This window comes from Pseudochaenichthys georgianus, chromosome 3 (genome assembly GCF_902827115.2).
Source record: "Pseudochaenichthys georgianus chromosome 3, fPseGeo1.2, whole genome shotgun sequence".
Classification (NCBI taxonomy): domain Eukaryota; kingdom Metazoa; phylum Chordata; class Actinopteri; order Perciformes; family Channichthyidae; genus Pseudochaenichthys; species Pseudochaenichthys georgianus.
Genome location: NC_047505.1, coordinates 38,812,934 through 38,838,752, shown reverse-complemented (window position 1 = coordinate 38,838,752; position 25,819 = coordinate 38,812,934). Strand labels below are relative to the sequence as shown.

The following is a 25,819-nucleotide window of genomic DNA, read 5'->3' as shown; positions in this document are numbered from 1 at the left end:
CTAATCTGGTGTTGCTGCCAGGTGTGAGAAAATAGTATGACATTTTAACATGAATGGATGAGGGAATACTGTACCAATCCAGAAGTTTCGTGTCTCAAAGTCCGTGTTGGTGACCTCGTTGCTCGTCTCCAGCTGACTGATATAAAATGCCAGGATGTCCTGAACCTTCTGATTGTGGATCTGAGCAAGAATACCCCCTCGTCCCTTGTGGTGTAAACAAGAGAAAAGGCCACAGTGAAAGCAGAATTAAAAGCCCTCGTATCTAGTTTGAAATGTATTATGGCGGTAGAGCTTGTCTCAACACACACCTGTCTCTCACCTGACAGTGACTCTTGGCTCCATAGTAGGTGTCAGCTTCTGAAGACACCACGAAGCAATCACCGTCTATCATCGCGTCACAGCTGTGGAAGGGAAACTGCACTTTCTCTGTAGGGACACAAGCCAACAAAATATGGTGAAAATGAACACTAATGATGCATATCATCAACAAAAAGGAACTTGTAGTCTCCTGTAAGCAATTACAGTTGTTAATCTGGATGAATTGTTAAAGAATAACAGTTTTAGAATATGTTCAGAGAGATTAATAAACAAACAAAGAAAATATATGAATGCTCAAAAATGCTTTGTAACACATTTGCAAAGGTGCTACCTACCTGATATAGCATACTTTAAATCTAATTTCTAAATTATAATTTGTGCCCCCTTTGACAAGTTAATATGCTCATGTTTTCATCACATTTTCACAATGTCACCAACGTTGGCATCCCTCTTATGCCCCACGGACCCGAGCTCGGGTCCGCAAATGCTAGTGTCAGTGCTATATCTGAAGTGTCATTCATGAAACTATTAATATTCCATACCCATCTGACCGGAGGAAACTTGGCTAACTGACGATACGAAAAAAAAAAAGTTTTTCGAAAAAGAAGTCTCACAAGAAGCCTCTAAATGAGCCCATGTCAAAAACGGGCAATTGCTATTTCTGCTCATAACTCACAACAACGATCATTTATAATTCATACTTTCTGCACAAACAACACATTTTCTGAAAGCTGAGATTCCACAGATTCCATGGGTATACACCCCATCACTACAGGCACAACATTAACTGAGCTAGCAGCCAGAACATAGCAAGTAAACAATATCAGTTTTCAAATCCATGACAATAATTAGGTCTTACCTTGGCTGTTTTGTGATCAAAAGTTGTGTTCAAAGGAATAAAAACGCTGCTCAGGGTTAATCCAATGTCTCATGTCACTTTAAAATGATTACTGATAATTAATACTTTCATTCACGGCAGAAAAGTAGGTCCAACGATTAACAGTCCGTGGCTTCAGCTGCGGGAGATGCAGTTTACGCATAGCTCCCCCTCCGCAGGCGTAACGTATTTACGTATTCTGCTACTCGATTCGATTGGCTCTAACGATTCAAAAAAGGTGTCAATCACCCAAATCGACCAATGGGTTCCAGAGATAGGAGCTTGAGTAAGTATAAATAAAGGCAGTATAGCTGGTTTACGCACATCCCACTCTTTTTACGCAGGATAGTAGGCTATAGCATAGCATAGCATGTCCCGCAGTGACAGGAGAGCAGAGAACGGCAGATCGATCAGCGAAACAGCAGGATTTGTTTTCTTTGTCTTCATTGTAACAATGGCAGCCAGAAAGAAGACTTTTTTGTCCGTCGAGGAGGCATTGGACATCGTATTTCAGGACTCTCCGTTGGAAGATAGTGATCTCGTCACGCATAAAGGGGACAGTAATGACTCTGATTATGAACCTCCGTCACCGGAAAGGTATGTAATCTCTCTGTTTGTATCTATTACTTATTTATTTGGTGTAAGAGTATTCATCTGTTTGTATCTATTTGTTATTTATTTGGTGTAAGAGTGTATTCATCTATAGTAATTTCACACACGTGACAATAACACGACGGCATCCATCTTGTGATATAATGTTCTTTCACACACTCAACAACAAACAGAGAAGATGGATGCCGTTTCTTATTCTTGTTGTTGTAATAAACAAGACATATACATGTTGAATTTAACACGGTATTACATTACATTTCATTTAGCTGACGCTTTTATCCAAAGTGACTTACAACTATATATATATATATATATATACACATATAAATATATGACAGACGGAATATTAAATATTGAACAGATTATATGAACCCCGTCTCACATAATTTACACGGTATACATTTTGAGTGATATGTTATTTCACACACTCAAAATTGATGTTCTGCTGTTGTTGTAGAGAAATTATTTCTGATTTGAGTTACATTTTTGAAAGTACAAGCCAGAGAATTAATCTATTTGTTTTTTCCACATTTGTTTTCACAGTGAGGAAGGCGATGATGAAATGGCTTCTGGATCACAGCCATCAACGTCTGCGTCCAAGCTACGACGTCATTCAGAGCCAGCCACACCTAAGATACGACGCCGGGCATCTGCACCAGCAGTAACTCAGCCTGCCCCTGCATCTTCTGATGAAGATGCACCATTCGAGCCGCCGTGCAAAAGAAAAGGAAAGGAAAAAGCTGTAGCACCCAGGAAGCGTGGCCGAGGTGGGTCGGCCTCTACCAGAATGACAGAGGAAGAACCCAGGTGGCACAGCAGAGAGGAGAATGACATATGTCCAGAGCCATTGAGGTTCATGCCAGCCAGGATCCCAGGGCCTACGTTTGACACCACAGCATTATGGTCTCCTCTCTCCCTCTTCAGACTATTTTTTGGCAATATCGTGATTAATACACTAATTGCAAACGCCCTGAAGAGATTGCAGGCAGGGAAGAAGATGGTTTGGAAAGTGCTGACTCAGGAAGAGTTTTTTATTTTCCTGGGCATTATCATTTTATCAGGCCTAGTTCACGTGCACCAGCGAACAGACTACTGGAAGACTGCATGGCCATATAACTTCAGCTTCCCAGCTGATAAAATGTCCCGGAATCGCTTCGAATGCATCCTTTGGTCGTTGCACATGAGCAACCCTGAAGAAGACGTAAACCCTGTACACTGAAATCACTGCTGCCTGCAAAGCACATTTCCAGCCATATCAAAACATTTCCATTGATGAAAGGATGGTCGCCTCCAAGGCCCGCAGTACATGAAGGACAAGCCAACAAAGTGGGGATTCAAACTGTGTGTGCTGGCGGATTCCTCAAAAGCATACACGTGGAATTTCTTTGTGTATGCGGGGAAGAGTGAGTTCATCCAAGGCCAGGGACTCAGCTACTCCTCCGTGATTTATCTCCTGCCTTTCCCTGTGCTCGGTGCGGGCTACACACTCTTTGTGGACAATTTTTACACCAGCCCTGCCCTATTTGGGGATTTGTCAACAAAAAACATTGGCTGTTGTGGGACCATTCGAAGAAATCGAGTTGGTTTTCCACAGACTGTGTTGAACGACCTTCCGAAAAAGGCTGAAAGGGGAGATCTGCGTTGGATAAGGAGAAGCAAGCTCCTGTTTGTAAAGTGGATGGACAACCGTGAAGTGTCCATGTGCTCCACCATGCACATGGTCTTCAGTGGAAAGACTGTCAGGCGGAACGTGAAAGAGCGTGGTGTGTGGCAAACCAAGAATGTTCCCGTTCCTGACGCTGTGGTGGACTACAACCAAAGCATGGGCTGCGTGGATGTGTCCGACGCTTTGATTGGATACTACAGCGTTCATCACAAATCGATGAAATGGTACAAGAATTTTTTTTACCATTTTATGGACATTTCCGTGGTGAACAGCTTCATTCTCCACAAGGAGCTGCACAAGAGGAGGGGTGACCCCGCCGCGGCAAAGCCACTCACACAGAAGTCTTTCAGGGAGCAGCTTGCTAAAGAACTGGTTGAGTTTTCTGGAGTCCCTGCAGCAGCAACACCCCGCTCACCGACCCCCCCACCATCACTCACATGCATGCCCGAGTATTATGGGGAAGATGCCACCAAGGCCAGGAGGTGCTCTGATGCTGGCAATAGAAGGGTGAAGACACCTGTGTACTGTAGGAAGTGTCAGGTCCGTCTGTGCTTCACTACCAAAAAGAACTGTTACAGGGCATGGCATGACTTATTGGAGTAATACTATAACATTCAGGGTTTGTAAATTGTTGTTTTTTTACCCAAAAAATGCTTGTATAGTGTGTTTTTTTTTAAATAAATCTGCTCCAGTTGGAGTCAAATGTTTCCTATGTTTCCTAATTTGTATTGTGCAAGTAACATGCATCTCATGCAAAGAGGGAACTTCCCACACACACACACACACAAGTTTTTTTTACTATTTTTTTTTTTATGGAATGAATACCTATAGTGATAATTAAATGTTATACAATGATTTTTACAGTCTGGTACCTGAAAAAGGTTAAATGGCACTGATGGAACCAAATGTGCTCAAAGCTTAGTCTTAGACTTTTTTTTTGCTAAATCTCTAAAAGGTCCAATTTTCACTTGTTTTGCCTCAATCTTGATACAGGGTACTTATTATATGTTATACTTTGTATTCCTAAAGCTTTTAGGCTACTAACTCATCATTCAAGGGTGGTTTTCACTATAAGTAATGGGTTTTATTTGGGCGGAGACAAGAATTTACACTTTTGGACTATGTTCCATCTGGATTTACTCTGACACTGAAACATCTTTATTAATTCTGACACTTCTACATCCAACTCACAGATGTGACCTTGCTTTGATAAAATAAATTATTCATATAACCCTTTTAGAAGTTAAGTAATAGTCCTTTGTTTTGGGCATGTCATTTTCGAGCCTGAAACCTGAAAAATAGGCTTGGGGCTTAAGAGGTTAAAGTGGACCTATCATGCTATATTTGAAAAATATATTGTAGGGCCATACCTATATAAAACATGTCTGTGAAGTTGTTTTTTTTTAAATACCAAACAGATCATGTATTTTAGCCATGCCTCATTTCGCTCTATTTGCTCTATTCCAGCCCTGTTTTTGCAAGGGCTGATTCTGTGATGTAGCTTTAACGCAAATGAGCTGCAGCTGACCACGCCCCCCTGCAGGAGAGGGGGGCGTGCTCAAAGATCAGCTGCTGGGCTCTCGGAAGAGGGGGAGGAAAAGAGAGGCTCCGTCCTCCGTGTATTATTCTTATATGATTAGATAGTCATTATTCATTTGTTTTAAAGCTCAATAAATAACAAAGAAGACCTCTGACCGGCACTTCTCTAATTTTGTCCGGAAGATTTCAACTTTAACGGACATGTTGACCGGCGAAAAAAAATCGAACTGAAACTCTGCCGCACGGTCCCCTCGTCCCTTGGAAGAGGCGGAGAGGTAGGTGTTTGTCATCTGCTGGTGGACTACCAGAGATATTTACAGCAGGTGCAAACGCTTGCCTCGGGGAGGGAGAAAAAGAGCCAGAGCGTCCACAGCAGAGAATAAACAGAAGGGCAACCATGGCAACCATGGCAACCATGCGCGGGAAGTCTTCTTCGCTGCTTTTGTGGCAGGACTACAGCGCCACTTACAGGCCTGGCATATGTACTACAGCGCTTTCGAGCGGACTCGTGTGAACGGACACGTCTCGTGTGAACAACACTATTCCGGGCTGACGTCAGCTCGGATGGAATCTGTATCCGCTCGTTGTAGCCCCGTTTTTAAAAGATTTGGGTACGGAGGAAAAGAGAGAGGGTTGTATTTTCTGACACTTGGTGAGTTCCCTGGAACACCGGGGACACATATTCATGTATAAAAGATGTACAAAAGTGCATTTTGCATGATAGGTCCACTTTAAGATATATACAGAATGTAGCAGCAAGCAGATGGATTTTACTCAGCACAGTTCTGCCTGTTTGAGCTTGTGAAATGAAACCTGCGTCTCAGGGTACACATTGCTGAGGTATATGAAAACACAAAGAGGCACACTGCACTCACCTGCACACTCAGCACCACCATAGCCAACATCACATAAGCAAGAGCATTCTTCTTCTTTGAAACGACCGTGCACACACTGCACACTGCAGCGCACTGAAAGACAGAGCCTTAGTTCAGTGAAATCGGCCACTCTACTTTGAACAGACAGGAAAACAGACATATTTAATGAGACCTGGTACTAATAAGGGTATTATCTCGATACTACTTGGTTTAATGTTGATGAGTGGTACCCTGGCAGAGGCGTCCGGTGAAGCCCTGGTCACACGTGCACTTGCAGGATGAGATGTTAAGATGGCCGTGCTGACCGCAGCTCATTCGACACGGATTCTTTGGAATCTCTGACAAAAAATATGCATTCAACACAAATATGCACGTTACAAAATAAACATATGGAAGTGTTACATTAGATCATATTGGTTAACATCATTGCCGCAGTATTGTGATTATTGTTCTATTATAAAGGCCAGATACCATGGAAATCACAAAATACTTTATAAATGGCAAAACTGCGTATCGGGCACAAACATTGAACAAAAGATTTCATAAGCAGAAATATTACAATTGGACTAAATTTGCACTTCTAACAATTGCTAAAACACATTGATGGTAAATGTGCAGAAATGTATATCAGCAGCATAATGGGCGTAACTACAGTAATAAGTAATAGTATTATTCATAAATTGTTTTTTTTAAATCACCTTACATTATAATACTATGTATGCATGTCTGTTTCAAGGGCTTGCATTTAATCAATGTGGAATGTCCTTGCCTATTACATTTCTTAGCAGAGAACTCACTATGTAACAGCAAAATGTGCCTCTGTAGCCACCTTAATGTTTATATATTGTCTTACCACATAATCTACCTACATGGTCCCACAGTCTGAAGCAGCCAGACATTGAAGAGGTGCAGAGAGAGCAGTACAGCCCCGTCTTATAGGGAGTCACCAGCCGACCGTTCACCTCCCAGTTCCCCCTGCAGCAACACAGATATACAGAACACTGCAACATATGGACACAATCACACACAATCTAGAGCCTCTGCAATGGGGCAAAGTCAAAGAAATGTTTAATATGTTTTAATATATATATATAATCACATGTGTGAGGCCTTCACATAGGTACGGTAGTGTTACATAATAGTTCATTTTAACTGTATGTACGGACTCCCTGAAAAGTAGTGTAAGCCTTTGATATAATTATTGCCGTTTTCAAGAGCGTAATGGTTTTGAGCTGGATGGCAGATAAAACCCTTAGTATTGGCTTTATTTTTTTACCATGCAATTCTCAGATGAATTTAACAATCTCATCTTAGGTTGATAAAGTGTGTCATTGTTACCCAGGGTAATATGCGCAGACAAACATCTCCCAGAGGTCTCCTTCCCTCAGACAAAGCTGGCTGGCACAGCCCACATGACTCGAGGTGGCCCACACCAACTACACAACAACAGATGGGTCAGACACACAACATTAGCACTATTGAAGAAAAAACACAATTATGAGAATCTCTGACAAACATGTGTACAGCTTGTATCTTATTGTTAATACCTGTGTATAGTGCTGACAGGTGGCATTCTCCCTACATTGCCCACTCAGGTAAAGAAAATCGTTCCCCTCTTCAAACCAGGAGTGTATGGCATCAGAAACTGAAGTGAGACCACGGTGGGCAGAGACGTGTGTGTTCCAGCCGATGTGACTGAGAGGTGAGGATTGTTGATCAGGAGGATCTGTGTGACATGATGCCGCCCTGTCCTTTGCAAGTAAGGCCAACTTATCACTCCACTCCTATAAAGACAAAAATAATATTTCATATCATAAAAACATCTTTGATTCCCAACAATTACTGTAAAAACCTTCAAAGGAATACGTTATACTAATGTCTTCTCTGGCAGTATCCTACTGTACATGCACACAGGGAAGATCAAATCAGACTGACACTGATTGTAGTTAAAAAAAAAAGCAAATGTTAAAAAAGTATCTGTGTGTTTCAGAAGCTTACCATGTTATTTGATTTAAACGTTTTAAATCTTGCTCTATCATTTTCATAATCGGGGTACAACAAAAAGGTCTGACATTACAGTTTTTACAGTTTAAAAAACAAATTCTGATTTAGTTTAACCCCACATATATAATGAAAAATGTAATATGTATGTTAGTGAATGATTCATAATCAATAACATCAACAATTAGCAATAGGGTTGCCGGTTCAAGTCCACGAACAGACCTAAATATGGAATGTGGACTGCTACTTGGAGAGGTCCCAGTTCACCTCCTGGGCCCTACCGTGGTGCCCTTGAGCAAGGCAGCGGACAACCCCCTTCCCCCCCCCCCACTCCCATTGCTCCCCGGGCGCTGTAGAATAGCTGCCCGCTGCTCCTGGTACTAGGATAGGTTAAATGCAGAGGCCACATGTCACTGTGTGTGCTGTGTGCTCTGCATGTGTGACCATTAAAGAGGGGTTTCATCTCTCCGATTCTATTCTATTCTAATAGGATATTTCCATCACCTTATTCAGTATTAAAATATGTTATTGAGGTCTGTTTGACTCGGAGCTGCATCTTAAAACCGAAATGAATATCATGTTGTACTTCAAATATGATTAAATCTGGATGAAAGGAAAAACTCTTTGGCATGAATGTCATTCCCAATAGTGCACGAGTGATTTTCTTTACCCGCTTAATCCTTTTCAGGGGTCGGAGTCAGACCTCGAGTCCAGCAGACAACAGACAGGGAGACACCTTGGGCGAACTGCCAGTGCAGGACCAACAAACACTGACTGACACCCATTGTGTGCTACACTGGTAAAAACACCTCACTATGGGGCACATTTTCCAAGATTTGCAGTGGCTAATTCAAATAAACAACACACAAACTTTCCACAATCAATCACTCTGCCATATTTGCTGTAGTACAAACATCACATTGAGGTAAGCTCTCACTACTAGGAAAGGCAACCACAGGTGGAAAGTCACAGATTCAACTTAAAAAGTTTCATTTTTTGTAATAACATGTTTTTATGTTTGAAACTCTCTTGGGGACCACTTTCATAAACACATATTTTTAAATGAATAGGTGAATACAATATTACTAAGAATGTGTGGTTTTGTATTAATGATGTTGGGCAGTAGCATTACTTAGTATACTGTCAAAGTAAGGAAATTACTTTTATAGTAAATATTAGTGTAATTAAATAGATTAAACTGTTTATTCCCTCAAATGCAGTTCCCAGTTCTGTTACTTTAAAATGTTACAGGGTCAACTTGTCTTTATGGGAGTTTGATGGAGGGTTGATATCACTATGGTCTCTTCACTGCAGAGCGTGATAAATGGTGTTTTTTGTTGCTATATGTGTACTCAGAGTTCATTCAGGAATCAGGTGAATTGTTGAACCCAGCAGCTCCACAGTCTGGGAAGAATGTGTACCTGTTGATGGTCAGTATGTACCATGGATGTAGCATAAGAAAAGTGTGTTACTGCTTATTAACCCTTTAGAAATGATGATGTATTAAAGGTCCCCTATTATACAGTCTTTCATCAATATATTATAGGTCTCCGATATATACAAAACATGTCTCTGAAATGTTTTGCTCGAAATACCCAACAGATCATTGCAGCATCCCATAAACCCCTCTGTTTCAGCCCTGTTTCAAAAGTGCTGATTCTCTGTCTGTTACTTTAGATGAAAATAAGGAGCCACTCCCCACGCCCCTCTGAGAGATATTTGGTTAAAAAGAACACAATGGTGCTCTAGGAGGAGATCCAGGTGATAAGGTGGGGGGGGGGCGGTTACCTTGGTTGGTGATTGGCTAATGGTTACACAAGCCAAAACATCGTTATGACATCATAAAGTGGCCAAAATCTGATCAGCTCATTTTCAGACAGGTTTTTATATAAATGGATCAGGACAAAAAGTGAGTGAAACTTTTTTCCTGAACTTTCAGAATCTCTTTACACAGAGGGGACACAGGTTTATGTATAAAAGACATGACAACGTGGATTTTGCATTATACGTGACCTTTAAATGAATGGGTGAATAGAATATTACTATGACTGTGTGGTTTTGTATTAATGCTTTTGGGCATTACTTAGTAAACCCCATCAAAACCCGGACTGTTTCCTTCACCCGCCCTGCCCCTTGGTTCACCACCGAACTCCGCCGCTTGAAGGCCTCTGGTCGCCAGCTGGAGAGGCTCTCCAAAAAAACTGGCCTCACGGTCCACCTCCTGGCCTTTCGTGACCATGTCAAAACTTACAAGGAAGCTCTCTCCCACGCCAAGACTCATTACTACTCCCGTCTCATCGGTGCCCAGCAAAGCAACCCCAGAACACTGTTCTCCACCATCAACCGCCTACTCGCCCCCCTGACGCCCCCCAGCCCTCAGGGGCTCCCGATCTGTGCTCCAAATTCCTCGACTTCTTCCAGGCAAAAGTCGAGGCCATCCATCAGCAGCTCCTGGTGCCTGGCCCTCCCCCCCTACCTGCACCTCAGCCACCTGGTAACGCACCCCCAGCGCCGCGCCTCTCCCACTCCAACCTCTCCTCCTTCTCCCTTGTGGATGCTCTCCAAGTGGCCAAACTGGTCAGCTCGGCCAAAACCTCCACCTGCTCCCTGGACCCCATTGTAGCCTTTATTTAACCAGGTGAAAGCCCCTTGAGATCAAAAGATCTCTTTTTCAAGGTGACCTGCAGCATGCCCACAGCCCTGGTCAAGGACTGCCTACCCACCCTCTGTCCCTACATGGTGGTCATCATCAACACTTCTCTGGCTTCTGGTATAGTCCCCACCAGCTTCAAAATGGCTTCAGTCACCCCCATACTAAAAAAACCTGGCCTGGACCCCGACGACCTCCAGAACCGCCGGCCGATCTCCAACCTTCCTTTCCTAAGCAAAACTCTGGAAAGAGTGATCGCCGGCCAACTCCATCTATACATGTCCAACCATGAGCTCTATGAGCCCTTCCAATCCGGCTTCAGACAGCAACACAGCACTGAGACCGCCCTCATGAAGATCACCAACAATCTCCTCATTGCTACTGACTCTGGCCGCCTCAGCATCCTCATCCTCCTGGACCTCTCTGCAGCGTTTGACACCATCTCTCACAACATCCTCCTCACCCGCCTCTCAGACCTCCTAGGTATCACTGGCACAGCGCTGTCTTGGTTCATATCCTAGCTCCATAACAGTTTGCATTGAACGGGAGCACTAGAGGCCGACAATTTTAAAACGTAATTATAGGTCGTATTATGAGCTTGAACAAACGACATATTTGGTCGTAATAAGGGCTTAAACAATCGACCCATTTGGTCGTATGAGTTGGAGGACTTGTTGATGTAGGCCTAGGCTAACTCTGTTCATATAAAACCCACACTGCTCAAACTTCGTTACTTTTCCTAAAATTGGTATATTTATTTATTTTGGGGCGTGGGGAATGAAGAGAAAAAAAGATATGAGCATTTTATGAGCATGGGATTTTGACCCCTCATATAAACAAACATATGCATAATGCTGCGCTATACTTTGCGGCCACACGCCGTTGCCAAGCAACGCTTATTGTTTAGGTCCTTTGATAAGCAGGCAGTCATATCATTAGCTAGAACTAGCTAGATCTGATAGATTTGGACAAAAACGTGAGAGAGAGCTAGTAAATCTACTCTGGAACAAGCTAAACTAGTTATAAATATATTTATTCTTTACTGTCGGGTCACTTATTACAGGTTCAGCGAGCTGCACGAGCCTGACGGGCTGTCAGGAGAGGGAGAGGAAAAGAGAGCACCCCGTTTATTTTTCCCATTTTATTATCCAGAATTACTGTAAACCTTTGAATAAAGTACTTAATCTACTATTAGTAGTTTGTTTAAATGCATTAATTATGGTTTTTTTTCAATAGATCTCACGTACCCCCTGCAGTACTCCAACGTACCCCTAGGGGTCCGCCTACCCCCATTTGAGAACCACTGCCCTAGGTTACTCACAAATACAAAGCCGTGGCAGCACATCACTCCCACCCTCATCCACTAGTTGCCGGTCAAGTCCCGCATATCATTCAAAATCCTCCTCCTTACCAGTCCCTCCATGCCCATGCTCCCCAGTACCTATCGGACATCCTTCACCCACATGCCCCTCCACGGAACCTGCGGTCTTCAGACTCTGGCCTGCTTACCACCCCCTGCACCAAACTGCGAACCTTCGGGGACAGAGCCTTCAGTGTGAAAGCCCCCACCCTCTGGAACGCTCTCCCTGCAAAGATCCGCAACATCCCCACGCTTGACGCCTTCAAAAGGGCCCTCAAGACCCATCTGTTTACTAAGGCCTTTGGCCCCTAATCTATTTGTTGTTTTGTCTGTCTGACTGGTTGTCTGACTGCCTTTTGTTTTGTTATGTTTGTTTTGCCCTGTTCTTCCTTCTAAAGCGACCTTGGGTCTCATGAAAGGCGCTTTATAAATCCAAGCTATTATTATTAAACTGTCAAAGTAAGGAAATTACTTTTATAGTAAATATTAGTGTTATTAAATAACACATTGTTTAATTCCCTCATTGCAATTCCACAGTCTGGGAAAAATGAATTAGTTAATGTTAGTTTATACCCTCATAAGCTTTTTTTGTGGCACCACACAGACAATTTCTTTATTGTTGATTACCAAAATAGCTAAATCAATACAGCTCCATAATGTGTTTTTCTTTATTATTTAAATGAATCGTTGGAGCTTTATCGGAATAAAAGAGATTAATAAAATGCTAATCTAACAAACACAGGTCAAGTCTTGCATATCAAAAGTAAATACTGAACTTGTATGTATTAAAGCGATTGTATGACCTCATAATACTTCCTCAAGAGCTCAAAGAAAAGCTGCAGACAGGGCATCGGGTAAGAAAGGAAGAGGCGTCCTTCATTCCTTAAATATTGGTATTTTATCCTCCCCTGAAAGAAAAGCCTAAAGGTCTATATTATAATCACTTCAGCACAATCTCACCACAATGCTATCTGGCTCGTTCCTGAGTGAAAAAAAGCCCTAATCCCAACATTTAAAAACACAGCCGAAGCCTTGAGCCTTTTAACGTTTGTCAGTAAAGCTCTTTAATATGCCTCTTCAGCTCGACGAACCTTCCTCTGAGGGAAATTACCGGTAATACCAGAGTTGTGCAGAATGATTATCCACATCCTCTTTTTCTCATTACTGCCTTATCAGGAGAGAACAGTTCTCTGAGGCTGAAGAGCAGTCATAGAAAGAGAGCTCGGTCTGTATGGGTGGCTTTGAGGATGTAATCTATGACAAAGTGACAGTTTGCCCTGGTACAAAACTCATATTAGACCCTAAGGATATCTAGAGCATTGTGACTTTAGTAATCCATCATTACCTCTTCATCATAATCACATGCAACCAAGACAGTTGAGCAGTTAAGTACCGTATGGCGAAGCAAGATGGGAAAGATAGGGAGAGGATTTATTGCAGCTGCTGTGTTTTGCAGAGAGTGGGATTAGAAAAACCTGAGTGAAAGATTAATATTTATGCTGCACACTCAGCAACACACAGTTGTTATCACTCTCAAATGTATACAGAACTGTAGCTGTTGATAATCTAAAACTAACAAATTTAAGGTGTTGCTTAGTTTATTTCTATTGTGTGTTTTAAACATGAATTGGTATAAGTATGCTTTGCAACACTAACAAGACTACCCACTGCTAATAGATTTTGGCCCAGTTCTGACTCTCCACACCATCACTCCAAACATGTTTTGGTGCTGCAAGTCAGATCTTCAGGCAGCAGGGTTTCACATCCTTACGGCCCGTCTACACTACAGGCATCAAAAAATCTTGAAGCTGGGCGTGTCTGAGGCTTGGCGATTTCTCGCACCCAAGGCGACCAACAACCAATCAGGAATCTCCCGCCTGCCCCCGGCATACAAAACAATAGCAATGTTAAAACGAAGTAAACTGGATATAAAATCCACAAACAGGCGAAAACCTACCAGTTTCATCCACTGTCTCTGCCACCTCCCTCCATGCCTCGCTCCTCCGGTTTGTATCCCGGTAGATGAACAGAGACTGATCATACAGCACCGGGTGATTCACTACCGCTCCATTTTTTTGAATATGAGGAAATGACCTGCGTAGTCTCTCCCAGCATACACGCGGTTTGATTGGCTAGCGCTTGTACTGTCAGATTTGCATATGCGGGATTTGATTGGCTGATGCCAAGCATCGAGCCTCAAACGTTGAACATTGTTCAACTTTTGATGCCGATAGATGCTCGTGATGCTTGCAAAGCCATCCCATGCTCCCCACAATGCAGTTCGGTGAAGTTTAAAAATCTTCTACGTCACCCCATTCAAATGAATGGGCGAAGCGTTGAAAGCATTTTTCGATGCCTGTAATGTAGACGGGCCCTTACACAACATATGTCTGATCATTACTCTCACCATCACCATCATCATCACCATCATCATCATCATCATCATCATCATCATCATCATCATCATCATCATCATCATCATCATCATCATCATCATCATCACTGTTTTTCTCTAAGTTTTGCACTGTATCTGCACAAAAATGTATGTCAAATATTGGTTAAGTCTGCTACACAAGGCTAGATATCTTCCACTAGTACCGAGAGAGAGAGAGAGAGAGAGAGAGAGAGAGAGAGAATTCTAATGTGTTGTGTTGCAGAGGAAGATTAAACTTTGGTTTGAGAAACAGCATAATGGACAAAATACAACTCAAATGTATGTGACAGCATTCTTGCCATTCAAACTCACACAGAAGAGACAGACAATGGATGCCACAAACCATTTTTTGCATGTTAGCTGCCATGGGGTTGACCCGGCTGCGCAGTCTATTGTGTTGAGCAACAATCTTTGAGTGTTCCTTCACCCCGAGCCCTGCAAGGAAGCACAAACGCTCATTTAGCAACGATGCCTTTACTGATGTCGCCATGGCAACGGAATGCAAATGTATTGGTGTGTGTGTGTGTGTGTGTGTGTGTGTGTGTGTGTGTGTGTGTGTGTGTGTGTGTGTGTGTGTGTGTGTGCGTACGTACGTGCGTGAATGCGTGTGTGTGTGTGTGTGTGTGTGTGTGTGTGTGTGTGTGTGTGTGTGTGTGTGTGTGTGTGTGTGTGTGTGTGTGTGTGTGTGTGTGTGTGTGTGTGTGTGTGTGTGTGTGTGTGTGTGTGTGTGTGTGTGTGTGTGTGTGTGTGTGAGCATGGGTTAATACAGTTTGTCACAGCTTCAGTCACAATTGAACTCAAGGGTCAGTTGGGTTAAGACAAAACTTTAAATCAAAACTTTTTTGCATTTTTACTTTACATTACTTATGACTTAACATTTCTTCAAAAAATGAGTTTCATACTGCGTATAAATCGGTTGAAGTGTTATTCAAACCTTGAGTTCTTGGGGACCATGCACAATAAAGCCTATGCTATTTAATTGAGCCCAATATTTTTAAATCATTCATGAAGAGGCAGATTATGGAATAATAAAATGTAGGAATAGCCAGTGATCTTCTTTGATCAAACTTACTGTTAAAGGTTACTTATTACCCCTTAGCACTTCTTCCAAAAGTTAAAGAGTAGATTTGGCTCCCCAGTGATAGGTTAATCATTTTGCCTTGGGTTTGGCAAAATGCCTTCAAAATGGTAATTTGTTCAACTGATGCCAAACTCCTGTAGCACAGCAGGCAGTGACAGAAAAGTGGAGCTGCTGGTGCTTTGCCAGATGGATTGAGACAGCTTAGAAAACCCACTGAGTCTACAGCTTAAAGGATTGCCACCTGATGGCAAACATTAAACAAACACTTAAAATATGCTTTGCTATCAGTTAAAATAGACTTACATCAAGGGAAAACTATTTAGGCATGGTGTAAACTTTAATTAACTAAGTAGATGTACTCAAGTACTGTACTAAAGTACAATTATGAGGTACTTGTACTTTACTTGAGTATACCAATTTGTTTGCTATACTTTGTACGTCACACTACAATTCAGAAGTACATTGTTTACTTTTACTCCACTACAATTATTGACTATGTTTAGTTACTTTGCAGATTTGGATTAATAATGTAAAATATAAACAACACTTAAATAAGACTTTAGTTCTGGATTAAAATTCACAAGCTACCCTGCAGTATACAACGTTATTAAAACTATAGAGCACCTTTACCAGCTTTGATAACATGCATCAATAATTATGATCAAAACATATATTATTTAGAAATAGGCCAATCTGCATAATGGGTACTTTTACTTTTGGCAGCCTACTTTAAGTATATTTTGATGCCAAATAGGCCTACTTTTACTTGAGTCACATTTTGATTGCTGGACTTTTACTTGTAACATAGCTACTATTCCTACTCTCTGGTACTTCTACTTTTACTTAAGTACAAGATCTGAGAATTTTGTCCACGTTTGCATTTAAGTCAACATGTTGCTAGCTCATCCTGCACTACGAGGTCTACTGTCTATAGTAGGCTACGGTCCCTCGTGGCCACCTGCCTCACGCACAGCTAAAGTGTGTTTACCGGTGATGGTGGGCTTCAGGGGCTCCGGTGTGTCTGTGATAATCCGGTTCGCGAAGATAAACTGTGGCAGGAGAGACAACGCGACCAACAGATCCAAACCCCGGGACGCGGTTGCACACCGCATTGTGTACTCCTGAAGTATCTCCGACTAAAGTGACCCCTCGGCCCTTGGTTTTATCCTCCCTCCGCTCCTCTCCTCCCTCTTTTCACCTCATCACCCCGGGCTGCAGCGGTGAGCACAATGTATCATCCTAGAAGCAGACTCACGGTACCGCGTAATTAACCTTTTAACGTTTCATTAAATCATTATCCCTCTTTTGGGGAAAACAAATCCATACTTAATTGCCTTTAACAATGGAACATGCACGTGTTGCAGTGCCTGTGTGCAAACATGATGCACGAGGAGGAACAATGAATCATAAACATTATAATGGAGGGTAGGCTATTTCCTGACAAAACCACAACATATTATACCATATAGATGTATTTATTATGCTTTTCATAACACATTTAGACGCTTGTTAAGAGAGCTAATTTCGTAATTGTTTTAATTACGATGTGATATCGCTTACATCACAGAATACGGTCATGGCATACACCTTAAGGTTGTCTTTCATTTAAAATGTTGAATAGCTATTAAAGAGTTACATTTAAGACATCATATGATTTAGTACAATTATTATCACTGATTAATTTAGGCCACTTTGTATCTAGAGTTTTATGACAATATGTAAAATAAATTACTCAAAATCACTATAATAGTATGGTTTTGAGATACTAATAGTGTATTTCTACATTGAAAAGTAAATACTATCCACCACAAAAATCATGTGTGAAAAGTACCAGTCAGTCATTGATGATAAAATGCATTGCTTAATCATCTCTGTCATCATTTCCTAAACTAAATAACGAAAGCAAGCTTAACTCTTGTTCAATAGTGTTTATGATTGTTAAAAGAGGGGAGGTTTGTTTTGAGAGACCAATGTCCATCATCAATGAATCACTTCCAACGCTTTATTTCTATACTATGTACTGGCTGAGGTGCAGGATTTCTTCTTTTAATCCAAGCAGAGTCTGTGATATTTATTTTAAGAGGGAATTGAGCATGATGGCAGAAATGTAATTGTATGTAATGATAAGATAGTTGTGAGAGGTACAGGATAGAGCTCCCGGCCATCTGTTTAAACCTGGTGACAATGTTTTTTTATGCATCCAGTGTGGAAAGTATGAATCATGCTTTGCACACTGATGATTCAGAGTCTGGAGATGACTGCAGAGCGACACAATGGACTCCCACTCGTCTCTCTCCCCTGTGGGCTCAATGTATTTCAGTCCCTTGGCTGCCCAGATTTTTCTTATCTCCTTGAGTTTGCTGCATCAGTAAAGTACTGTCCGACCCTGCTGAGCCAAACAACAGCTTTGCACACAGACTGTTCTGGGCTCAGTCTGACTCGGCCACCCACTGAGATTATTTCTCAGGTGAACACTGTAAGCTTCCTCACTGCTTCAGCCTGAGCCTCCACATTACTCTCTGAACTGCAGCAGTGTCTGCTGAATGCACTCAGGACAGAAGTCCATCGACACACTAAATTATTTCTCTACAGCAGCAATACTTCAGTTTCATACTCACTCTCATATTTACCATTCAATTTAAATGAACTGTTTTTTCCAAAAAGGCGGTGTTGTCTGTCTAAAAATCGATGTTATTGCAGTTCCTTTGTACCCGTAGGAATTGAGATGCTGATGATTTAGACCTCTTGCAGAATGAAACTTGAAAAGTTATTTTGAAGCCATATAATATTTACTTTGTGGTATTGTGAGTCCAAACAGATGGGCCTTGACTAACTGATAAATATTTCTCAATTGCAACTTCACAGTATTCTATAAAAAGTAGTAGAAATTGTATTACATATGCACACAAAAGAGTTGCAACAAGCAAAAAGCAGCTGGGTATTATTTTATTCATATAGTGGTGGAATATGGTAGATTTAATAAGGTATTGTTGATTTGTACATGTTTATATCTCCAGTGTAAGCATCCTTCAGTAATAATATATAAATGGAAAATAAATATTTAGTCTGTCATCTTCACATATCCTTTTTATTCCCTGACTCCTATAGTAATATCTGCCCTGATCATAATCATTTGGACATGTCAGGTATGTGGACCCTTACATTTATAACCTCAGAAGCATGTGTCTTATTTTGTTCAGCCAAGCTCATAAACAGTATAGGGATGCATGCATTAAGATATTCCTGTAGAGGGCACAGCTTAGCTTCTCTACATGTCAACATAGTGTTGATTAAAGGTCGCAAAAACAGCATTCATATTTCAAATTGAGCTGACAGATCCTTTTCAGATTAGTTAGATGATAAATCGTATTTAAACAGATAGAACTTGGTCAGAAAATGTTTCTACAATATTTGTATCTTTTGTCTAACTGCTAAGTTTAATCTAATGTTTACAAAAAACTATTGCTGTAAACAGGCAAATAATAACATCACAAAACATCAAAAAATCATAATTATCAAATCACACATGATCCAGAGCTTTGTTTGTTGAGCTCTGTTTTCTTCCACTTCTCTTTAAACAAGATATTAACTAAGCTGCCCTGACTGGAGAGGAAGTGCGCACCAAGTTAAGTAAAAGGATAAAATGTGGTCTCATTTTTCTTAAAGACTCTTTTCCCTGATTGGCTCCTGAAGAGTAAACTCAACATTCCTCAGTGGTTTTCTAGAGCAGCTTTTTCAACTGCTCACTCTGGTCATTCTCTGACCTGGAGTCCCTGCACGCACTCAGAGTTCACAGCACTGCGACTTCTTCCACATGTGAGGACTGATCGTCGACTGTGAGTTGTATTGGGATCAGTGGAATCATGATTGCTCCGATTGTCATCACCTTGCTGTCTTTCTGCTCGCTGCACCCTACTTTTGGACAGGTGAGTGATTCAATGTCTCAGACTAATGCAGTGGAGCTATATCTAAGGATATTATTTCAGTTAAATACATTTAAAGCCTCACCAATTGCTGACGGAAGACAACAATGACAGATATGAGTAACCTTACAACAAGTCCTTCTGTGAATGTAACTGCTTGGCTTCATTACACCTTTTGAGAGATCACATCTTGGGTCGCTTTCATATTGTATGCAAGCCTCAGGAACAATTTAATTAATATACTAAATATACTGTATTTAGCATTCCTGTTAAATGTTTCCATAAAGCAACATCTGCCTGTGAATGACTGCTTTTAGGTCGTTTCATGCATGTCTGTGCATGTGTGTTACTGAGAGATGGCCAGCATGTTGTAGAATATGGGATGGTTAGGTATGACTTTATGTGTAAGGTAGTGAAGTTGTTGCACATTCAACTTAAAGGGCGCATAACACCTCCAAATGCATCTTTCAATGTTATTTAAAGTTTAAAAAATGTGTGTATCTGCTATGTGATTCATATTACATTGCATTACATGTCACTTGTTAGACGCTTTTATCCAAAGCGACTTACATATTCAATACTGTGGGCAATCCCCACAGGAGCAATTTGGGGTGAAGTGTCTCAGGGACACAACGACATGCTGACTGCAGTATCCGCTCTGAATGTAACTTTGCACCCTTCCACTAAGTTTCATGAAGATCTGGGCAGTATGTCTTTCAGTAATGCTGCTGATATACAGACAAACAAACAGAACCAAAAGCATTAAAGTTGATCATTTGGTTATATTTGGGACCCTGAGTCTGTAATAAAGTTTTCATTCATTCATTTAATAGTCCTACTGTCATCTTGCGCTCCAGTGCCTCATACACACTGTTACCAAGTTAATATGAAGCCATGTGAAATGCCGCTGAGCACAGGCAGAAAGAGGCCTTTGACAACTACGCTCTAAACACCAGCCTCCCCTCCCGGCTGACTGAAGCCTCGCCAAACCCCAGTTCTGTCCAAATCAGAAAGGTGTTTTCAACAAATATTGACCCTTCTTACATAACCCTGGCTGGACGCAAACACTAATTGGTTGTCTAAAAACATGCGTAAGAGGGCAGGGCAGAGGGCGTAGAATGACGCAGTTGAAGAGGACAAACAAGTCTGTGCCACTCCCTCGCCCCAGCAGCCAATAGAAAGAGAGGTTGTAACATAGGTGATGTTTATGCTGAGGGCGTTTATACCCGACTGACTGACCCCGAACCCTGAAACCACCTAAATGACATATGGAAGTTACATAGGTTTATGTAATGACGATTTTAAACATCAAAGCGGCGTCACACCTAAAAACCACATCACAATTTTAAGAGAGTGTTTCTGTTTTTATAACCGAGTTACAGTATCTAGCTTTGAGAGGAGGAGGTTCCTGCTTGCAAATGCTTACAGTGGCCAAACATGCTCTGATCCTGCAGCGTTGAATCGCTCGTATAACAGCCCAGCCTCTGTCGGCCTCTGCACAGCAGGCCTTCAAGGGACTCCTTCAGCAGAATTTCATTTGTTTACATGCAGTGTGGAGCTGCTTATTTTGGAGCATAACCTTTTTTCCAAGGAGTGCTTTTAATTAACCTCAGGTATTCATAGGAGTTGAAGGTGATGCCCATTCAGTATTTGTCACTATGCAGACATAAAAAACCAGGCAGTGTAATTTATGTGATGTGACCATGTTGCTGAATCATTTAAATCATAAAAAAAGTGCAAAGAGATAAATTGCCACATAATTGAGTGTGATTCAGATTGTGTGACAGCTTTTTGAAAGTCTGAACAATCAAAACAATCAAGATAGTTTTGTTGTTAAAATCTATTACATAATTTTGAGTCTTGAATGAGAAGAACATACATCAATTAAATCTCTGGCTTGTAGTCCTGCATCTTTTATGTCGAAAGATTTATTTTTAACTAATGTGAGGAGTAGCTTTTATGTATTCATCAATTCAGTAAAACAGCAGGCAATAACCTCCTAAAAACAAAAATCTAAATCGTATCAGATAAAACCCATTGAATGAAATTATACATAGAATTACAGTATGTGTCAATACTTTACATTTTATATTTCATACTCTAACATCGATTGGTCTTGTGAGGTAATTCACAGCTTTGAAGAAGTTGTTGTGAAAGATAATCAGCACATTAGTCATCCTCTCTGTTTTTTTCCAGGACTGCCCTGGTAGACAGGAATTACATGGCTCTCTGAAGCAAGTCCAGAAACTTCTCTCAGCTCATGAAGCCACATACATGCAGAGCCTTCGCAACCTGAAAAAGAAAATAAACCTGTTGCAGAGCAGTGCTGCAAAGCAGAGTACAAGAGCCACCAACAGTAAGTAAAACCCTCAAAAACATTAATGCATTCAAATCGAAGTTGTTGAAATATCTGCCATTCTGTTTTTGTATTCCTCTCAGGTACCTGCCCCAAACTTGACGTGCCAATCAATGGGAGGAAGCTTGGCAAGTCCCACAGCGTAGGTCATGAGGTTCACGTTCTGTGTGACCCTGGCTATGAACTTGTGGGATCTGAGAGCCGGTTTTGTCAGGAGAGCCTGAGCTGGAGCGGCCACCAGGCTACCTGCCGGGGTGAGAGACTAGCGCTGATCCTCTGCTCCCTGGCTGGTCTTCACTGCCTCCTCCTCATCCTCTTTCCACCATGTCTCTCCTCTTCTTCACCCTGACCATCACTCATCCTGTTATCTAACCCTATGAACAACCCTGTCATCGTCCTTTTGTAACCTTGCCCTCTCCTGCTCTCTTTTGCCATTCCTCTTTTTGTGCATCATGCATGTCACCAACGTTTTTCTATGTAGAGATACATTTCATATGTGACCCATGATCATATTTCCTCTTTATGTACTCTGGCTGTTGTCCAAAGAGCTCATTGAATGCCTTGACATATGATATTCTAACCTCTATGTCCTCTGACAGCTCGCTGACTTTAAGATAACAGCTCAAAGGCTGTTTGATCAAGAGCAGGGATAACCCTACACTAACATTAACTCATCTGCTCCATTTGAGCCGTATTCACTCTTTAACATGCAAGATGTCACCCACTCTTCAGCATCAAAGATATTCAGTTCCAGGTGTCCTTGTATCGCCTCCAAAAATATGAAATGTAGCAATGGAGTCTCCTTGTATAACCCTCCTTTATGTCTTTACCCCCAGACATCAATGAGTGTGCGTCGTCTCCGTGCCTGAACGCTGGGACTTGCGTGGATGAAGTGAACCAGTTCTCTTGTATCTGTGCCAAAGGCTGGACCGGAGCTACCTGTCAGAGCCCTCTGCCAACATGTGGGTATAATACAGTTCATACTCAGACCACACACACATGTTGGTGGTGTGCTTTTGCTTCACCAACTTCCACTTAAAGCCTGAAATGTGGTTATCAGGTTCCTTCAAATGTTTTCATAACATAGTAATGGATGATATATGTAACAAAAACTGTACATTTTAAAGACAGAACTTTACTGCAGAGCATATGTTTTTATGCTAGGATTCAAATCCTCCTAGTCTACTAAAGGGGATTATATTGGCTGTGGGTTTGGCTTGCCAACACAAGCCATTGCTACATACCACCAAGTGTGTTTTAATTCATTACATCCTGAAGTCCAAGACGATGCTGGTTCAGAGTCTGGTCTGCTTCTTGGTGTGGGTGGGGGGACTGTGAATCTCTGAACTTGACTTTGTTCATCTCCACTCATGTTATATCACCATGCTAATTTACTGTTCAGAATTCTATGTTGCTCATTAGATCACTGAGGTTCTATTTATTCTTTTTGTACTGGATTTTTTAGGCTGATATCAATATTGACGGTAAGATATTCTATCACATAAAACCAAAGTTCATCCAAACATTTTGCTGAAAGGATTCCTTTTAGTTTTGTGAATAATGTTGACAATATTATGTACAGTGCAAAGTGGGAGAGTTGAACTAAACTTTTCTAGTGGACAAACAATGTAATGTTCACACTGTAATATAAGTGCAGCTTATCTATTAGCCCAGCTCTAAAAAAAGATGACAACCTATGTGTGAATACAGTAAAGGTTCCATCATTTCCATATGTTGATTGGAGGGGAATCAGGGAAGGAAAACCCAATCTTTAACTGCTTACCTTTCCGTGTTCCTGTCCCCCTCATTCAGTCTTTGTCACCATGACAAACACCTCTGCCGCCACCTCCCCAGCCACCGCTGCTGCTGTTACCCTGCCTGCTGCCACCACTGGGCCCTTTGTTCGTCCATCACGTTGCAGCATAATACAGGGGACCACCCACTGCACCTGTGAGGCAGGATACACCATCTCTGGCAGGGACAGCAACACCTGCACTGGTACGACTAACACCTGCCCAAGCTGTGACTAAACCATACATTTATGTCTCCTTGTGAGATGTTAACTGTTTGCGTTGTTCGCTTTTAGATATAGATGAATGTGAGCTGTTCCATAATGGCCAGGCTGGCAAACTGTGTTTACACTCTTGTGTTAACACTGCTGGAGGCTACAGCTGTACCTGCCCTGTCGGGTACAATGGGACCCGCGATGGACGCAGCTGTAAAGGTGTGTTTTCCTGTTCTGTTTCTCTTTTATTTCTCTCTTCTTTTTTTATTTCCTCTCAACATAAAATAATCCATAAAACAGTTATGTAATACAAACATTTGTTAACAAATATAAAGATTAAAAACATTGTAACATCTTATCCAGTTTCCCGTTTTTACATATATCATACTTGCTATATTCTGGGTTACTTTTATTCAAAATATAATAGAAAGTCTCATCAAAACTTACTTAAACGATACTTAAAACAAATATAAAATGTCAACCAACTTTTCTGTTTAATTATTGTCTTACTATGCTGATGTTTCTTCACAGACATTGATGAGTGTGCCACCAGACAAAACAACTGCACAAAGGATCAGATGTGCATTAACACGTATGGTGGCTTCCAGTGTGTCCGTGTGGACTGCCCAAAAATCCCTCATGCAACATATGTCAAGACGTCCTCTATGTGAGCATTTTACCTAACCATTTTTTACATCTAAGTTCACTGGCATTGTAAGAATTTAGTGTGAGTTTTCATTTGAGATCTATCAGTAGGAGGTTTTTAGAACCTTAATAATCCCAAACAAATATGTAACTTCCACTGTCTGCTCTGATTGGTCAGTGCATCTGCGCTCTTGTTGTTTCTTCACTGTCATTGAAATCTGGAAAAAATCTTAAAAACATTGAAGTGGTATTTTCTTCATATATAGTATTGTTGTGTTTTACCAAAGTCTTTGTTTAAAGCCACAGCTTCTGAATATTGGCTGCTGAGCATTTGGATTGAGCGATTCAATACTTACACAGTATTTTATAGCACCATGACCAGCTTTTAAATAAAATAAAAAACAGATAAATATTAACAATACGGGACCTTTGAAAACATTGACAGTATAACTTGGTTGTTTATTATCTTGGTTGATCATTTAACATAAACTCTTTTTCCAGGCGTTGTGAACGTAACCCCTGTCCTCTGGACAACAAGGCATGTTCTCAGACACCAAACTCCTTCTCCTACCATTACCTGGCTGTTGTGTCCAACCTGTCGGCTCCTCGCGTCATGTTCAGGGTCTCAGCATTACGTCCAATTGGTGATACGCTTCGCTTCTCCCTGCTGGGGGGAAGGCTAACCCGGCGGCACTTCACAGTCCAGCGTTCAGACCGATTGACGGGTCAGCTGATGCTGGTGAGCCCTGTGCAGGGCCCTGCCACGCTGGAGGCGGACGTTGAGATGAGCGAGCTGGAGAGACGAGTCCAGCTGGGGAGGTACATCACCAAAGTCACAATGTTTGTTTCCCAGTATGAGTTTTAAAAAGATAGGGAAGAACCTGTAATCACGCTAAGAGCACAAAGGCCAAACAAAAGCATTGTTCGGATTGGGCCACGGACTCTTTATTGGATGGTGAATATCTAGTGTGCTGTTGCTGATCTGAAACATATTTATTGCACAAATAAAGACATGAGTGTATGATTTGTAAAAGGTTAATTACATGATGTACAGTAGCAAACAGTTAAAAATCATTAGACTCAGTCCAACCTGAAGGAAAGTGCTATATTTGCCAAAGAAAGCTCTGCTATGTTGACATTAATGTTACGTATGCTGGATATGACGTGTGAAGATGTTGTAATTGTATTTACGATGATATTTTATTTATATTCTGGTTCTACACATCTATAATAAAATGATTAAAACCTCACATAACATTTTAAAAGTTCTTTATTTGCCAAAGCCTAAAATGTTAAGAAAATGGTTTATATAGCAGTGATATATGTGAGCTGTGGTTTTTTGCAAAACACTTCAGTTCTCTCAGTACAGAGCGGTGCTGTTCAGCAGACAGAAAGCCAAAGACAGGCTGCTCAAAGAGCCACTGTGTTCTTACAGTGCATGAATAACTCCAACGTTTCAATTTGCACAATAAGTACA

The 25,819-nt window shown here is 41.4% G+C and overlaps 2 protein-coding genes across 3 annotated transcripts in view; one reads left to right on the top strand and one right to left on the bottom strand.

Moving 5' to 3' along the window:
* LOC117466563 (C-type lectin domain family 18 member A-like) overlaps window positions 1–16,533 on the bottom strand; it is a 29,655-nt gene extending 13,122 nt beyond the window's left edge. For both annotated transcript variants that reach the window (XR_011645132.1, XM_034109883.1), the window contains exons 1-9: window positions 16,402–16,533; window positions 14,676–14,767; window positions 7,435–7,671; window positions 7,226–7,323; window positions 6,741–6,862; window positions 6,118–6,225; window positions 5,888–5,980; window positions 320–426; window positions 75–204 (exon numbers count right to left, since the gene is read on the bottom strand). Coding sequence is in view for 1 of the 2 variants with exons in the window: in XM_034109883.1 (XP_033965774.1) it covers window positions 75–204; window positions 320–426; window positions 5,888–5,980; window positions 6,118–6,225; window positions 6,741–6,862; window positions 7,226–7,323; window positions 7,435–7,671; window positions 14,676–14,767; window positions 16,402–16,525 (1,111 nt within the window). In the remaining variant the exon portion in view is untranslated. The remainder of the gene's footprint in view (window positions 1–74; window positions 205–319; window positions 427–5,887; window positions 5,981–6,117; window positions 6,226–6,740; window positions 6,863–7,225; window positions 7,324–7,434; window positions 7,672–14,675; window positions 14,768–16,401) is intronic.
* Window positions 16,534–19,103: 2,570 nt separating this feature from the next.
* On the top strand, window positions 19,104–25,586 carry LOC117468086 (fibulin-7). The gene is made up of 8 exons (XM_034112058.1): window positions 19,104–19,339; window positions 21,533–21,692; window positions 21,776–21,946; window positions 22,529–22,654; window positions 23,505–23,690; window positions 23,779–23,916; window positions 24,229–24,364; window positions 24,844–25,586. Exons 1-8 carry the CDS (start codon window positions 19,277–19,279, stop codon window positions 25,205–25,207), a joined length of 1,344 nt encoding a protein of 447 aa, XP_033967949.1. The 5' UTR covers window positions 19,104–19,276; the 3' UTR covers window positions 25,208–25,586.
* The last annotated feature ends 233 nt before the right edge of the window (window positions 25,587–25,819 follow it).